Here is an 18611-nt window from a genome sequence, read left to right on the forward strand (position 1 = left end):
CATCGTGACTGAAAGCCTTTCGAAAGAAAAAGTGGTACATCTTCACTGAGCCTCAAGCTTCTCTAAAATACAAATACGTATAATGTAAGTAATTTAAAATATCAACCTACAACGTTGGTTTCTTGTGGCATTAAAAAACAGCGGTTATTATGATCTGTTTAAAGTGGCATCATATCGCACAATGCAATTACGATAAAAATACTTGATAATGTAAGTAATTTAAAATATTAACCTACAACGTTTGCTTCTTCTGTCATTAAAAAATAGCGGTTAAGATGATCTGTATAAATTTGCATTATATCGCACAAGGCCAGCACAATGCAACTATGTTGCCCTATATGGCAATATAAGGAGTGCAAGAACTGATTGCATAAAGAACTGATTTCAGACTGCAACATAAGGCCAGCAATTCCATGAATGTTGCAATATAATGTTTAGAGACCGATCAATATTAACCATCATTATTTCTTGAAACAGCTAAATAGCTAGTGCAATTCCGTCTATGTTGCAGTATATTCTATAGAGGAGTTGGATATTGAATAGCCGGTTAACTTATTCTGGGAAATATATTCTGTCCCGGAGCCAGGATACCCTTTGGATCGAACAATCTCTTTCTCTCTACAAATCGCTTCCACCGCTGTTTACCGAAATGCCTCTCCCATTCTGCCTGATTTTTATGACGACCAACATATTGTTTCACAGGGATACCATTTGCTCTACAAGCCTCAAGAACCGCGCTATTTTGATCCAGAACGAGCTGCAGAGGAGGCCCCTCTGGATAAGGTTTGTTGTAACGGAGTAGGGACACATCGTAGAAGATATCCTCCTCGGGAGTAACAGCAGATGTGCGAGAATCCCACCTGGACATCATCGCAACGCAGAAAAAACTTGGGTGTGTAAGCAAATTATTAGTTAAGCAGAAAACTTGTTCATTCACCCAATTATAGTGGTGCCATACTTACAAGCTTCTATGCATAGGATATACGAGGATAGAGCCATTCACTCCTTTTGCGAGTATCTTTTTAAAGATCTTGGAATCAAAATCCACAATTTTGCTCTTAGGCACGAAGAGATTAAGCCACGCGTGAGGCGTAGACGAGACACTGCTTTGTGTCCCTGTGGGGCGGAAACGATAGAGAAAATCGAAGTATGAATGGTCGGCGCTGAATTGTAAGCCTTTAATAAACCTAAGTTTGGAAAGCAGGGATTCGATTATCTGCAGGCCGTCAACCGATTATGATAAGCAATTAACATATGCCTTGAACAATGGTATGTAATAGACGTCATGAAGTTAGAGAATCAGGTTATACTTAGTAACCTTATCGATGTCCACTCCAGGATCGTAGTATTGGGCAACCTCGACAACGTACAGCAGGGGGCCGGCTGTAGATGGAATGAGAGAGGTATCGAAGGATTGATTGGGCAGAAGAGGTATGAAAGGCCAACCATTGACTGAGTCATTCGCGTTAACCACAACGCGACCTTCGATGAAATCGAATCTCTGGGCAGGTGGCAGAGAAATGAGGAGCTCCTGGTCGTGAATGAAGTCCTCTATCTTCGAGTACACCAATCTTATCCATCTCGCCTGCACAAGCCATATCATGTCACTTTAGATTAGCACTGTAAACAATCCTTCTGTGCATACATTCTTCATTCACATATAGATATAAGATTCTTCAATTCGAAATGGGAGAAATTATTTAATTGAAAAAAAAAATGCAAGCTTTATAATTTAAAAAAAATGTAATTCATAATCCATCTCGCCTGCACAAACCATATCATAGAAAATGCAAAACATAAAAAGACGAAAAAAGCAAAATGATCCGAGATTGCCATTCTGGGAAAAGCGGCCGTTGCTTACTCTTTGAGGAGCACGCTCAAGAATGATTCTTGCTCTCGTAATGACTCCGAATTGTCCTAATCCTCCAAGTGCACCAAAATAGAGATCAGACTGATTCTGGGGACTAGTGTTGGGAATTTTTAAATGGAGAAATACCAAAACCAAATAAAAATTCACCACAGAGACAATGCTCTGTTTACTCTGTCCAGGAATTTTGCACAACGAAGCTATTAAAACAAATATGCTCATAACAGTCCATTACAACAGCCATAAAATACTTCTATTGATTTAAAACAAGAACTGATATACATTTCATCCTCTGTGCAAAGAGGGATTCACTGGAGAAACTCTGTCTCCTTCATTTCTGGGCTTCCACTGCTGTGGGTGTTACAAAACAGCTTCAAGCTACCTCTTGCTTTTGCGATAAGCAAGCAATACAACACATCTTTGTTTTAAAATGATTTCCGCACTGCTGTGCGTTCATTACAATTCCATGAAAAAAAATTGCGCGCAGGCATCCACTATTACAATGCACCTCCTTTTTGTTTTTACCGCACTGCTGTGCGTTTTTAATACAACAAAGGAATCACCCACGCCACCGTGCCCAGCCACCATACATAACACTACTCTAAAACTACCGCACGCAGGGACTACACTCTAAAAACTACTGCATGTAGGTTTTCATAACATTATATAAAAAAAACATATAAAAAAAATATAACGTATGCCCATAACTATATTAAAGGGCTTTCACCAAATTCTACGTATGCCCATTACCATAATAAAGACCGCCACCCAACTCTACGTAGATGCATTAAAAACATGACTTTTCACCTGTAGCGGTCAACCAAAGAAAACGAAAAAAAAAATTTGATTTGACGCGGGCGTGGGTCGGTTGACGTCACTTCGGTGCCACGTGTCGCCACCCCATTCGTCGCGCCCGGTCATTAACCTCTGCGCAGCTTCGCGCCGATCCGAGCCCGCAGAACCGATCCGACGGAATTCGCACGCCAAGCTCCCGCAAACAGAACGACCTATAGCGTCCGGGGAAAGCTGTTTTGGGCGTCGTACTGGGGACGCGTGGCGGAGTGTGAAGGTGTTCGGAGCCTCCGCTACGGAAACCGCCTTCTGCGAATGGTGGTGCGGGGAGACCACGGTGGTTTTCCGAAACTGCGTTGCGCTGTGCAGTTGGAATTAATATTCCAACACTCCCCTTTAATTTCAACTGCTGGGCATTAGGACATACCCAAACACTTCCTCTCGTAGAGGGATTCCTCAACACTGCTGTTACAAAAATATCATCCTCACATAGAGGGATTCACCAACTGCTTCTGATGCAGTTCCATAAAGAATCAAAGTTGTCTTCCTCTTAATAGAGGGATTAACCTGAAACTGTGCTTAAGAGCACCTTCCTCATGACAGAGGGATTCACCATTACAATGTGCTAAAGAGCGCCTTCCTCATGACAGAGGGATTCACCATGTCACTGTGCTTAAGAGCACCTTCCTCATGACAGAGGGGTTCACCATTACAATGTGCTGAAGAGCACCTTCCTCATGACAGAGGGATTCAGCTGTTATAAAAAAACATCTTCCTCTTAACAGAGGGATTTACCAAACTATGCTAAAGAGCATCTTCCTCTCAACAGAGGGATTCACCAATGACGATGTGCTGAAAAGAACCTTCCTCTTTAACAGAGGGTTTCACCAAATGACTGCTTCAAATGCAGTTCCAAAACAAACAATCATTGTACTACTGTGTGTGCAAACTCATTACAATGTTCTTTTATGCTGCTACATATTCTTTGCTGCACTGTTGTGCCATCTTCTTTACTGTGTCTACCCCACACTGCTGTGTCTACACTTGCACTGCTTCTGCACTTTTCAAAGACAAAATACTCTGTCTTTTCTGGAACAATTACACTGTCCCAATTTACAAATTTACACAACTGTGTGTAAACATTTCTTACACTCACTGCTGTTGCATATATTGCATTTCAATTCAATGAACAACAAATTCATTACATTTACCTTTACTGCTGTAAGGAAAATTTCTTTTGCATGTGCTGCTGTTCAAAACTTCTTGCTGCTGCATTTTTTTTTATTTGCATTGCTGTGTGCTTCTCCTTCTTCACGATGGGAAAAATTTTCTTCAAGCTGTTGCTGTCCATACACTTGCTGTTGTGTCGCTGCTGCAATTTGCACTGCTGTGTGCACATACACTCGGCACTTCATTCTCCACGAGAAAAAAAATTAACACGGGCTGCTGCCTTTTCTTATGCACCCTTGCCTCACACAATCTTCAGCTTCATTCATTTTATTTTCACAACGCACTGCTGTGCAATCCCTTTCAATTTTCTGCTGCCTCACATTATCATTCACCCATGTGCATTAAAAATCTGTTGCCCCTGTTTTTCTTTAGGCATTTCTTTGCATGTGCTCCATAAAAAAATTCAAAACTGATGTTTTATGTTCTATCTTCCCACTGCTGTGAGGGTCTCCATCCTTTGCACACTTCTTATTGCGCTGCTGTTCTTTACATTTGAGCGCTGACCCATTTCTTTTCTGCTGTTATGGCAGATTTAACTTCATGTCCTTCCCTTATAAAAAGAAGTCTTCATTAAAGAATGATTGTTAAGACAGTTCAGCAATAAAAAAATTACAAGCTCCCCTTTAATGTGTGCTTGTCTTCTTTTAGCAGACTCTTCTCAAAATAAACTTAGATCCATTGGGGAGTTCAAGGGGTTTTCAGATTGTCTTTCCTTCCTTCTCCATACTTGTGTAACTTTCTTCTTTTGCATGGGTCTAGCTTGCATAGGTGCCCATGTCAAGTTACAGTCTCGTGCCATATGCCCAACGTTATGACACTTGAAACATTCAACATTTTTCATGAATAACATTTCATGATTTCTTCTAAAATTGTTTCTTGGAGATTGTTGGAGACCACAACATCTATCTTTATGAAATGTTCTACAGTCTCTTGCCATATGACCAAAGTTTGAACATGCATAACAATAACCATAAAATGAACTTTGGTACCTGGGAGATGGAGGTTTCCTTGATGTACTTCTGAAGCCTTGCTGCCTTGAAATCCTTTGATGATAACCATTGCATTTTGCCTCTTTGACATCAGCTACATTTCTTCTTGGAGCTGGTTTTTTGCTTGGAGCAGGATTCCTTCTATTGCTGCCTTCATTTTTCTCCTTGCCTTTGCTGGAACTAGGAGTTTCACAACTTCTTTCTGGCTTCTTCACATCTCCTTTGCTTAAAGCATCTTCATCCTTGTTTGAGGGTTCAACTACATACCCAAGTCCTGATTTATCAGATGGAGATCTGTGATAGCTGAGCATGTCATCCAATGCTTGAGAGCTCTTAATGATCTTGTTCATCCCTTCAACCTTCTTCCTAAGGAGGACAATCTCTTCTTCCAACTTTTCACATTCATTACTTTTCTTTGCTAGTTGTTCCTCAGTTTCTTCCTTGCTACGAGTAGCTTCAGCTGCTACTATTTTGAAGGAGATAATCTCTGTCTTCATTTTGGAGATTTCTTCATCTTTTGCTTGACTGCTCTCCATTTTCTTTTCAGCTCCTTGTGCCTGCTTCTTGGCTTCTTGTAGTTCGGACTTAAGGGAGGAGACCTCTACCTTGTACTGTCCAATCTCTTCCACAAGCTTATTCACTCTCTTGTGTCCTTGTTCAAGTTGACTTGTCAAGACATCTCCTTGCTTCTTTGCTTCATTTAGCTGATTTTTCATGGATATGACTTCTTCATGATGTTTCTTCTTGCATTGGTCAAGCTCCTTCTTAAGCTTGGCAAGCTCTTCATCTCTTTCTTTTACTTGAAGCTTGATGAGGTCAAGCTTTTCATTCTCAGCTTCTATGATGGGTTCTTCTTGACTCATTGTCATGGTCAGTGCTCCCTTTGCATGAAGGTCATGCAGTCTGTCCCATATATCCTTTGCTGATGTATATTTTCCAAGGTTCCTCTTCACTGAATCAGGGAGACCATCCAAGATAGTCTTTGCTGCTTGTGCATCATACTCCATGGATTCTTTATCCATCTTGTTGTCATCAATCACTGACTCCCAGACTTCAATCCCCTCAGACATTAGGAAAGCCCTCATCATTATTTCCCATACATCAAAGTTTCCATCAAACTTTGGAACCTCAAATACAATGCTTTCAAACAGATTGCCTTCTAATTTAGTAGAGGAGGGAGACACATTTTTAGCAGGCTTGGAGGCTTTCTTCTTTGACCTCGCCATTCTTATCTAGGCTTTAAATACTTGACTGTGTTTTCTTTTAAATCATTGACTGTTCTCTTAACAGTAACAGAAAGGAAAGCTTTGAAAAATACCTTAACTCTTTTGGCTGAGTCTTCACACTGCTGGAGAAGTTTGACTGCTGCAACCACACCTTCCTTCAGCTTCTTTGAGTCTTCAAAGAGCCTGGACTAGCTCTGTCACCATCAAAGAGCCTGGACCAGCTCTGATACCACTGTTGGGAATTTTTAAATGGAGAAATACCAAAACCAAATAAAAATTCACCACAGAGACAATGCTCTGTTTACTCTGTCCAGGACCTTTGCACAGCGAAGCTATTAAAACAAATATGCTCATAACAGTCCATTACAACAGCCATAAAATACTTCTATTGATTTAAAACAAGAACTGATATACATTTCATCCTCTGTGCAAAGAGGGATTCACTGGAGAAACTCTGTCTCCTTCATTTCTGGGCTTCCACTGCTGTGGGTGTTACAAAACAGCTTCAAGCTACCTCTTGCTTTTGCGATAAGCAAGCAATACAACACATCTTTGTTTTAAAATGATTTCCGCACTGCTGTGCGTTCATTACAATTCCATGAAAAAAAATTGCGCGCAGGCATCCACTATTACAATGCACCTCCTTTTTGTTTTTACCGCACTGCTGTGCGTTTTTAATACAACAAAGGAATCACCCACGCCACCGTGCCCAGCCACCATACATAACACTACTCTAAAACTACCGCACGCAGGGACTACACTCTAAAAACTACTGCATGTAGGTTTTCATAACATTATATAAAAAAACATATAAAAAAAAATATAACGTATGCCCATAACTATATTAAAGGGCTTTCACCAAATTCTACGTATGCCCATTACCATAATAAAGACCGCCACCCAATTCTACGTAGATGCATTAAAAACATGACTTTTCACTTGCAGCGGTCAACCAAAGAAAACGACAAAAAAAATTTGATTTGACGCGGGCGTGGGTCGGTTGACGTCACTTCGGTGCCACGTGTCGCCACCCCATTCGTCGCGCCCGGTCATTAACCTCCGCGGAGCTTCGCGCCGATCCGAGCCCGCAGAACCGATCCGACGGAATTCGCACGCCAAGCTCCCGCAAACAGAACGACCTATAGCGTCCGGGGAAAGCTGTTTTGGGCGTCGTAATGGGGACGCGTGGCGGAGTGTGAAGGTGTTCGGAGCATCCGCTACGGAAACCGCCTTCTGCGAATGGTGGTGCGGGGAGACCACGGTGGTTTTCCGAAACTGCGTTGCGCTGTGCAGTTGGAATTAATATTCCAACAACTAGCAGTTATTATTTCTCCTTTACCTGTAATCCCACATAATGTTAAAGCAGCTGAATTTTTAGATGAAAATAACGAGCGAAAATAAATTCTATACCCTTCATCTTCGCGAAAAGATCTATCGTTTTCAATGTAAAAAAATGAAATAAATTTTTAATGATCAAGTGGCAAATCTAATAGGGTCCATGGCTAAAGACTAATTTGAATTATATCAAATTTAATAGATGACGATCCAAAACTCATTTAATAAAATAAGAGGTTAACATGGCAATCAGAGGTTTGAGATTGATTTAGTAAGAACCTGTAACAATTTCTAACTGCAAGACATTGCTAATTTGTGGACCAAATATATACGCCTGCCCACTTACTCCAGCATTAGACAGAGTCCCGCCAATGGAAAGATTAAGATAGTCAGTCCATGAGCGAGGAGTAAGTCCTACACCGACTGTGGCACTCAGCACATCAACCCAAAGCTCACCCGCCAGTGCATCAACATAGGGAGCATCTGTGGCTCTTTCACGAACAATATTGATTCCTTTGAGCGAATTCGTGTTGACCACAATTCCATTCAATGCCGTAGCCTGCCCACCGACAGAGTGGCCATGGCCTCTGGCAGCTACTGTTAAATTGGGAGACGTAGCTGCTATTCTTATCAGTTTACTGATATCCTCCGCTGAGGAAGGAGAGAAAACAGCAGCGGGTTTGTTGTGATATATACCTCCAAAATCACTGGAAGCCTCCTCTATCGTAGGTCCCTTGAATGTTATACCACCCTTAAATTCTGCTGCTGCGAGCCCTTGGCATACTTGCTTGTCGAGGTGGCCAGAGATAACACAGTTTCTGTATGTGTCATCCCCTCTTAATCTTCTCAGTAACGAAATCAACAAAAGGAGGACCAGCCACCTCATTCTCATCACTGATATCGTCCACGACACAAATAATAGAAGGATTACTCAAAGCCGTGTTGCACGGCTGCTCATATTCATATCTCTGTTGGAAGGTTAATAGAAACGCTGTATTTATACCAATATTACCTCAGCAGCGTGTTGGAGTATGTCTCGAGTATAATCATAAATATATGATTTCTGTTATAATTAGATAGAATCCTTTTTCTATTTGAATGGTTTGAGAATATATTATTTCAACTAACTTCTAAAAATTAGCAAGTCGAGATCTTCTTTATAGGTAAAAGATAATTTATCTAGCTATTAAAAAAAATTCTACTCTCAAATAACATCGCATTTCAACAAAATTACGTACAATAAATTGCACAGCTGAATGACATTATTTGCTTTCTATATAGATCCATAAGCCCAGTAACCTATTCAAACGGAAGAATGCTTGGAATATGCGAAGCGGCCGCAGCACTTTGGTGGTTTCTGCCTGGCCTGTCGGCTTGCATTAAGTAAAGGAAGCTTCTGCCACTCTGGCCGGAACGCCTGCCGATTGGGAAAGAAAAACCTCAAAATTACATATATTGGAGGGGCTGACTTGTGCTTTCATGCATTTAGTCGGGGTCGACTCTCCAAAGAAGTAGGATATTTGACGGAAGTTAAGCAGTTTTTTTGGTTTATTGTTTTTGGTCTAATTTGTTGAAATTGGTAGGTATTCGTTCGAATCACAATTTTTGAATGGTGGATTTTACAGGATCAAAGTGTTAGAGGATAAAGTGCTGGATTTATATATGTGATCAAAAACTTATTTTAAATAACAAAAATAAAGTTTTGACCAAAAGAATTTTGCAGTTGAAAAACTATAAAACCTTTAATAGTTAGACAATGCTCTATAGAAATAACATTTATAAAGTACCTTGACTTTTAAAATCATTGCCTATGTCTTTAAAATATATTTTTCTAATTATATTTGATAATGAAATTCTTTAATAGACTTGCATTGTTTGTTAAATTTTTCTTCATAATTTTTTCTAATGTAATTATAAAAAATTTGTATTGTTTGTAAAATATGTGCCTAGATCACAATTTTATTACTAGAATTACATCATAGGTATCTTAATATCTTCATTCTCTATGACAAGATGAGAATTGTCCTTAAAGAGGAGAACTATTAATGTTAAACCCATACTATGGAGGCAAAGGCTCTCCAATAAATCCCCAAAATGAGGCAAAACCAGCAATACATAAGACTTATTTTAATATATGGTCTTTCAGTATGACATGACTACCAACCTTCACTTGATCACTGGGATCCAAACACTTGACGTTAATACTCCTAGACCTAACAAACCCTTTTACATTTTGGACTAGAACATTGACCAAGGAATATAATTCTTCCACGTGCTAGTGAAGAAGCTTAATTTCCTCCTCGTGTGTATCTAGTTTTCCTCTAGCCTCTAGCCAAAGTCACTAAATATACAGGAAGAGGCATGCTGTTCATTTTGTTGCATTATAAAATTTATGAAGTCCACTTATTAGCCATGTAGATGGTCATTGGGCTGAACCACTAACTTATGGAGTTCACTCGCCATTGTTGTGTGGGTGAAGGGATTAATTTCACTATCACTATGCATCTAGTTGTAACGACCTTTAGCCCAATTCGCTACACCTATAGATGGGTCTTGCACCCTACTAGAATTTGAAAACAAAGAGTCACTCTAAATCTAATTACATATTACCATATAGAATGTCATGCGGTCACGGTAATTTGATTTAAGAACAATAATGATGCACAGATTCCAGTGGAGGAAGTCCTCCTCCCAAACACACAAAATGGTAGCAAAGTTCCCACATAACTCCAATAGAGAAGAGGATGTAATAGTAGTCTAATGTCCCAAGATTTGGAATCGAAAGCATGATGACACCACCTTCCTCAACGATAATACCTCTAGTAAGAGCATGACTAAGATTGTTGGGGCACCTACAAACGAGGATGTCTTCTCTAGTCAACAACCCTAACTCATACAATGAAACCAAGACCTCATTTTTTCCTCAAAAATACTTAACATTTCCAATTTTGAAGGATTTTCTTGAGGAAACCTCTGAGGTTCCAAACAATAAAATGGATTTTCTTCGTCTAAAACTGCAATATACGAAGGTCATTTTCCCCTTTGAAATGGTTGCATATGAAAGGAAATTATCCCACACCCAATACACATCATATCGCCAACTTATGCGATGGGAAAAGGTCTTAAAATACCATTTGCCATCAGTTCCCCACATTTCAATTCACAAACTCTATTGGTGCAATGATTACTTCGTGATTATTATCCCTTAATATGTTCTTGAAGATCATCTTATGGAAATCATTCAAGGTCTTTCTAATATGATTAAGGGATTTTTCCAAGTGTGATTCTTTGGGATTTTTTTTCCATTAATTAGATATTGAATTATCAAAAGGGCCTCTCCAACAATCAGGAGAGAGGGTACCCCAATTTTTTTAGCAATAAAAATCCCTTATAGGAGTACATATATTTCAACATATTTTCTTGTTACTCTCCACAAACCCCATGTAAAATTTGTTACTTTATTTTCATTGGCACCATAAAAAATCTGTCCTCCTTCCATTCCTAAATTTCCTTATGAGGCTCCATAAAACTAGAGAATGGAATTAGTGAAGGTTGCTCTCCATTGCTTAGAATCCATCCATCACAAATTCAGTTTCCAAGCCTTAATATATGGTCCTAAGGATACTCTAGAATATTGATCCATATAATCTCAATGAGAGAATTTAGAGAGCCACTCTACTTCGAATGGATCCATTCCATTGCTCGAGGACGTTTTTATCCACTTGCTAGAATGAAATTTTGATCGCAAGTCCATTATTTTCATAACTACTGATTGAGGTATCACCTTCTTGTGTTTAAAAACATAGTTGTTTCGAGCTTGCCACACATTCCAAGAGATAAATTTTGGAAATGAATTTGAAACCTACTTGAGTAGGTGTTTTGGGAAGTTTTAGTGTCTACGGATAAATGCTTAAACCCCTAGACTAGTAGCTAAGTCTAGAACAACAGTTTAGAGATTTCTCTACTTTTCCTATGATGAATAGATTAAATAAGAGGCAAAGAAGCCTACCTGTAGCCTTCGCTTGCTCCTTATCTCCCTTGACCAATTATGTCACTCCTCTCCGTGCTTAATGCGCTTGAAGAGTACCTGCACACAGACAAAAGAAAACAACCAATCAAGGCATATGGTAATTATCTATTGATTAAACATAGCATGGAATCAAGTACATGATATACATATGAAAGCATAAATGGATAAAACAAGCATATGGAAAATGCTTTGAACACTTTATTAGTAAAAGGAAGAGTTACAACGCATTGCTCAATTTAGCATCACTCCTCCAGTTCAATCCCATATTCTCCTCATAACAGGCAAGGCATTTTGACATCATTACAATACTTGAAATCAACTCAAGTCTCATACTAACAACATCTCCCTATAATTAAATAATTTCCATCCCCTCATCACTTAGATGACTGGTCTTTTTATAGGTGAATGAAGGAAGTTATGCCATAAATGGTGATAATGAATGCCCTCCCAAACTTAGAATTTAGTTCCATAGAGGAAGGGATAAGGGATTGATGTTTCTTAACACCCTTCCTCATCCAAATACGAGCTCAAAGGAGTAGATAAACTTGGGAAACTTCTATATGCACCCAATGCATAAGAATCTTCCCAAACCCCAATGGACTTTTGCTCAAATTCGCCCAGCGTGGGCCAAAGAGGGACCAAGTGCGCTACATAGCACCCTATCAGTGTATGGTTTGCATTGCAGCACACCCTAATGAAGGCATAACTGTGCTAATCTTCTTAGAGGCAGTTTCTGGATGAATTTAGCTATGGGACTTCCTGGAAAGCTAGGCATTATGAAGGTTGACTTCATTAGGGCATGTAACAATTGAATTAGGGGTTGATGAGCCCTAATAATACTGATCTATAAGTTGGGGTTGATGTGCCCAAATGGATCTGTAATAGTTGCCCCCTAAAGCATGAAGTTGTAAATATATATATCGAGTGAAATGATTTATCATGTGGAGACGAGGTTTCGAAGCGGAAGGTGACTGGCATCAATTACAATACTTATATCATGATAATTTGATTTTTTCTCATGAACTAGATGAGGGAAGGCATACCCATGCTCAACTTATAAACTTTCATTACATGTACAAATATAGTCATCTACAGATATTGACCCATGAATGGATGACCATGAATGTAAGGCCATTGTACATTTGATTTGGTACTCCTGAACATATCGTAGCTCAGATGGATGAAACTAGATCCGGGGTCTTCAATCCTTTTCAATCTTTTGCTCAAGTACAAGTCTAACCATGTGAATAGATGTTCTGAAGTCAAACATGGGAAGAAATCGTGTAATTACCAGCCAATGATATAAGCCGTCAACAAACACGAGAGGAATCACCGATAATGATAATGACCCCCAAGGTACTACAGTACATTTCACATGGTGTGATTTGAAGTTGAACACTATACAAAGTCTTTCAGTTCAAGGCCAGTGATGTCAAGCTATCGCCGGAAGCAAACCTACTATTGATGTATGAAAGCCTCAAGGTACTAAATGGGTGTTTCTAAGTCAACTTCTTGGATATTGTGCCGATGTCGACAAGAAGCAACTTGTCACAGGAGGGCCTTGATGTATCCCACATCAACGACACGAAATGAGGTAAATGATTTTGGAGATGAAAAAATGACTGATGACACAACGTTCAGGAATGGCAGTCATGAAATGAAGGTTTACGATATTGCAATGGATGAAGTTTGAACTAAATGACTTCTCTTGAACATGTCGGAGACAGTAAGATGAATTGGTAGCATTGACCCAAAAAAAGGTAATGGATGGTATGATAAACCAACGGTGTGATAACCATCAAGCTGAATGACCCAACCCACATAGTCATGGTGATGAGCTGAAAGTATCATGTTGAAGAGCGACTTGCTACAATAAAGTTTTCTCAGCTTTTTCCGTTTCCCCAGTCATTGCTGACCAGTACATCTTTATTTTTTATCAAGCTTGAGGAGGATAACATATGCTTATTGTATAATTTCACCCTTCAGGTGAATCCATCACTATTTTATGCTTTAACAAGTCTAGCGAAGGTGAAACTTAGTCTTGTCTAGATGGACAAGTCTGTCGCTTTTTGATGTTTTCAACGAGTTTAACGACAAAGATAACTCGATCCTTCCCATGTTTAGGGAGTTTGAAAAGGGATGAAAAGAAAACTCCACAAGTTACTTTTCGTAAAATAATCTCTCAAGTCTGAAAAGGCATAAAATAATACAAGAGAGATATCGTTTCCAATCCTTTTAACAAGTTGGAAAGGACAAGTGCTCGACAATATTTTCATGTTTAGAGAGTCTGAAAAGAGCTTAAAGAGGACTCCATTTTGAGGAATGAGTGGTGTCTAAGGTAGCAATTGGTTCCGGTGATGTTGGAACTTCTCAAAACATGTTGATTTATGTGAAGAGGCTGGCTAATCAGACTACTCATTGCAACTATTCTTCAAAAAACGTAAAAAAACCAAGTGAAAGCGTATGATCGGCCAAAGGGATGGTGGTGATGGGATGAAAACAACCAAGTCTCATCTGATGGAAGAGGCTTATAGAATGGCAATCACAGGGGTTAAAATGGAAATGGGTTCATTTTTAGAGAAACTTGAACCATAGGGAACTATGCTTGGATTCAGTTTCATGTTTATACAAGCTTGAAATGAAAAATTATGCTTGAATTCAGTTTCATTTTTGCACAAGATTGAAATGAAGAACTATGCTTGAGATTGGTTTACTTGCCTCCAACATGATGAAAGGGAGAGTCTCCTGTAACCAGATGGAAGTCATTGCAGTGAAGCAAGATAGTTATCCAAGACCTTTTTGGCTTCGTCCAGATAGGGACAAAGGTGAATGGGGTGATTCCCTTCACACAACCTACAGGGAAACATAACTTTACTACTAGGTGCATGCGCCCCAAGCTTCATTACATTCACCTAAGCAGACTACTCATGGCTATCATGTGGATGGAATGAAGGTTCATTTACGAGATTAAGTGAAAGACTCGACTAGGATTTTACGAGATCTAATCAAAGACTCGACTTGGAACTTGGGACCTTGTTTTATCTTTTAATGAGCTTGACACAAGACAAGGAACTCTGCTCATATTCCCTATTTCATCTTTTAAAGAGCTTGACACAAGAGAAGGAACTCTACTCTTAGACCCTTGTTTCATTTTTTAATGAGCTTGACACAAGACAAGGAACTATGCTTAGATTCCTTGGTTTCTATTTTTAACGAGGTTGACACAAGACAAGGAACTATGCTTATGAGGGTTGTTTTATTTTTTAACGAGGTTAACACAGTAAAAGAACTATCCTCACATACTTGTTTCATTTTTTAACAAGGTTGACACAGTCAAAGAACTATCCTCATGGACCTGTTTCATTTTTTAATGAGGTTGACACAGTCAAAGAACTATCCTCATGGACTTGTTTTATTTTTTAACATGGTTGACACAACAAAGGAACTATCCTCGTACCCTTCAATCACAACTCATAAGAGGTCATGAAGGAGAGATCTAGTTCCAATGCCCCTAGTACATAATGTACAAAATCACTGAATTGATCGTCAGTTGACATAGGTATGGAACAAGTTGCCACATAATTAACCCATGGCGGGGATGATACCATTGGTACAAAAGGACCATTTAGGGAAGATGGTTGATTGGGAGCCATATTTGGACCAGGAAATGAAAGCTGGTCAACGGTGACAATTTTGCCTTCATGCAAGAAACAAATCACTCAAAAGAGTGTTGAAACAATAGCTCCCATGTGATAAACATAGTCGTGCCCAAGTAGTAAATTGTAATCTAAAGGGCTTGGGAGTACCAACACATTCAAATAAACGATTTTTCCTCCCAAAGTAATGGGTAACTGAGGGAGGATCCCTAATGGTTGAGTGGTTCCTCTATTAAAAGCCAACAAATTCTGGGTAACTGGTACAAGCGGTGGCGAACTGAGCGCTTGCCAAGCAGTTGAGGAAAGGATGATCACTGATGCACCTTCATCTATAATGGTGCTAGATACAATCATATTACAAACCTGTACTATGATTTGGAAAGGCGCATAAGAAGGAAGGCAGAATGCTACCAGTCGATTCCAATCAAAGGAAGTGACAAGACTACTTGGAGGGGGTACCCTAGAAATGAGAGAATTAACCCCTTAAGTTACGAGAATGGGAGGATTTATCTTGATGGAACAGGTGGATTTCCCCCAAGCTCATTTGATTTTGAAGAAACAAAAAGAACCTGAGTGGTATCATATTCACTCTCTTCGGGAAACGTACAATTTACTGAAGGTGAAATCAGGTCAACGGTTACCTCAACCTGTTGATTTGGGTCGGGTATAGACTCATAGGATTCACTTTCAGAGAGAATGGATTTGACCGACAGTTGATTTTGGTTAGTCAATTCATCAACTAGTGAAGGATTTAGGGAGAGTTTCCTGTAACCAGATGGAAGTCATTGTGTTGAAGCAAGATGGTTATCCAACACTCTTTTGGCTTCATCGAGATAGGGACAATGGTGAATGGGGTGATTCCCTTCACATAACCTACAAGGAAACTTAACTTTACCCTTGTCCATCACATCATATTTAAAAGAAAATTTTAAGGTTCAAGCAGTGGAAGATCACATCAAGCATCAAAAACAAGTTCTAAAATCTTAAAGGATAACCTCACTTTGGCACATAATAGAATGAAACAATAGGAAGATCAGCATTGTAGCGAAATAATTTTTCATGTAGGTGACTAGGTTTTTCTATGACTACAACCTTACAAATAAACGTCCCTCAAGCAAGCTACGAAGGATAATAAATTATCACCAAAGTATTATGGTCCATACAAGGTGTTACAAAGGATTGGTACTATGAAATACAAATTGGAACTTCCTGCAACTTAGTTAGTGCACCCATTTTTCCATGTTTCATGGTTAAATAAGGTTATAGGTGAGAAAATCCCAGTTCAAACAATATTTCCAAAACTTGACGAGGAAGGAAAAATCATATTGGAACCTAAAGCAGTTACAGAAACAACAAATCGATAACTATGAAATCGATCAATTTCAGAGTATCTCATCAAGTGGAAGAACTTATCCGTTGAAGATTCTACATGGGAGGATGAGAATTTTATATAGAATAACCTAGAACTATTCAAGCATTTAGGACAATACTTTTTCAAGGAGAGGGGCATGTTAGGTCCCTATACTACTAGTGTAACCCCATATTATTATTAGTGCAACCCTCTTATTGTATTATTATGCCCATGTAGTCCCTATACATTTTTCCTCTACAAAAGGAGAATCATTAGATCCCTTTCCTTTTTCAGGAGTTCTAGATTTACAATCCTTTTTGTAGTTCCTTTCGTTTCCACATTTCCAGCATACCTTTATAGTTTTTGGTAGAGATTTAGATCTCCCTCTAGATTTAGATCTCCCATTTGAGAAATTATTTCTATTTCTATTATATGATCGTTCTCTTATAAACAAAGAATCTCAATTCTAACTGTCCATGTTTTTTCCTCTCATCTCTTCTTACAACAAGGATGAGACTACTTAATCAAACTTCAAGGTAGTTGTATTTCTACCTATATCAACAAAGATACTATCCCACAAATCTGGTAGACAACACGAAAAATTGATGCACCTATCTTCATATAAAATTTTTATATCAACAGATAAAAACTGACTTACCACACTACTAAAGGCTTTGAGATGCTCTATCACTGACTCTCCATCCTTCATTCTCAAGTTATACAATCCTTTTATCAAGAACATTTTGTTCACGAGAGACTTGGATTAGTACAAAGTCCCTAACTTTTCCCACAAAGCCCGCATTGTAGCTTCCCATGATACATTCAACAATACTAAATCTAAGACACACAATCGTATTGTACTCTTTGCGTTCCTATCTAGATTTTCCCAAACTTCTATTGACATTCCTATTGGTGTCGTGCATGGATCTACAACAATCCACTAATCTTGGTCCACCAAAAGATCCACCATCTTGAGCTTCCATAGCTCAAAATTATTCCACTAAATTTCTCGATATTTAACTTTCCTTTGTTTTCCATCTTATTTCTTCGAAGGAATCAATTATTTAGTTCTCCCATTGAACAAGGTCTATCACATGCCAAAGAAAAACCCATTAGCAGCAAAGATGTCCCCTTGAAGTTGAAATTTCTCTAATACCAAACATAGGTTTTAACCCTGTACATGAATTACTTGCAAACGAATTCTTAAAACAGAAAAATATCATAGTGAGAATAAAAAATAATAAATGTATATATTTTCGCCTAGATCCCATAACCGGGACTACCAGATTAATTTTTCATTATTTTTTTTCAATGTTACAATACATATATATACATGTTGAAGCATTCATAAACCCCAATCCACTAATCCTGGATTAGAACATAACTGTATTTCCCTTGACCAGATCTAAAATATACCATGGGCAGAGAACCATCATGCCAAAAACCATGCACAAAACTGCCCATAAAATTTATTTTCAGGTGCTACCCTGGATCGCATAAAATTTATTCTGGGGACAATCATGGAAATAATATAACACATAACCAAAAATTCATAGTCTTATTTTAGATCCTAATCCTTGACTAAAGATGTGGGGGGGCTTGTCACCCTATTATTGTTTCCACCCCCTAGTAGGGGTTTAGGGGCAACACTCATTAGGTGGAAGGTCTAATGGTAGAAGTTATCTTAATTTAATGTTTTTTTCAGTAAAAGGAAACCCTCAGTTTATATGAGGGAATTGTATTGCAACTAGTTATTATTCTATGTCACAAAAAGAGAGGAGAATGTGTAAGAGAAAATAGGAAGTTAAAATGAATTTGTTGTAGGTTGTATTCGTTCAGTTTGTTGGATAATATAAAAGGAAGGAGTGGTCATTTCTCCATGGACGTAGCCCAAACTGGGTGAACCATGTATATTTGTCTCTCTTGTTTTATTATTTTCTATGTTTGTGTTTCCATAATATTTTGTTTGTTTGATTTCTCTATTATTTAATTTCTAACAATAAGAAGTTGAGAAATGAAGATCCCTATTACTTCCAAATTTCATCCACGCTCTTTCTAGAATCCCAAATTATGATACCTATATCAGGGGTGTGGGCCCAATTTTCTTAGGCTAAAGTTTAAATTCCTATTAATTT

At 38.6% G+C, this 18611-nt stretch overlaps 1 protein-coding gene across 1 annotated transcript; it reads right to left on the minus strand.

The window, feature by feature from the left end:
- Positions 1-547: 547 nt before the first annotated feature.
- On the minus strand, positions 548-8325 carry LOC149156120 (cytokinin dehydrogenase 7-like). The gene is made up of 7 exons (XM_089444648.1): positions 7719-8325; positions 7424-7443; positions 3704-3708; positions 1862-1964; positions 1319-1585; positions 963-1216; positions 548-860 (listed from the first exon to the last, which is right to left on the minus strand). Exons 1-7 carry the CDS (start codon positions 8323-8325, stop codon positions 548-550), a joined length of 1569 nt encoding a protein of 522 aa, XP_089300774.1.
- Between the last annotated feature and the right edge of the window lie 10286 nt (positions 8326-18611).

Source organism: Pinus tabuliformis, chromosome 9, assembly GCF_031772625.1.
Source record: "Pinus tabuliformis cultivar Carrire ecotype Pingquan chromosome 9, CPIR1, whole genome shotgun sequence".
In the NCBI taxonomy this organism is placed as follows: Eukaryota; Viridiplantae; Streptophyta; class Pinopsida; order Pinales; family Pinaceae; genus Pinus; species Pinus tabuliformis.

Excerpts from the sequence above, each read along its gene's own strand:
- LOC149156120 (XM_089444648.1), bottom strand. The coding sequence starts at position 8,325 with ATGAGGTGGCTGGTCCTCCTTTTGTTGATTTCGTTACTGAGAAGATTA. Across the intron at positions 1,586-1,861 it reads TTGAGCGTGCTCCTCAAAGA|GCGAGATGGATAAGATTGGT; the intron begins GTAAGCAACGGC and ends TGGCTTGTGCAG. Across the intron at positions 1,217-1,318 it reads CTGGAGTGGACATCGATAAG|ATAATCGAATCCCTGCTTTC; the intron begins GTTACTAAGTAT and ends GACGGCCTGCAG.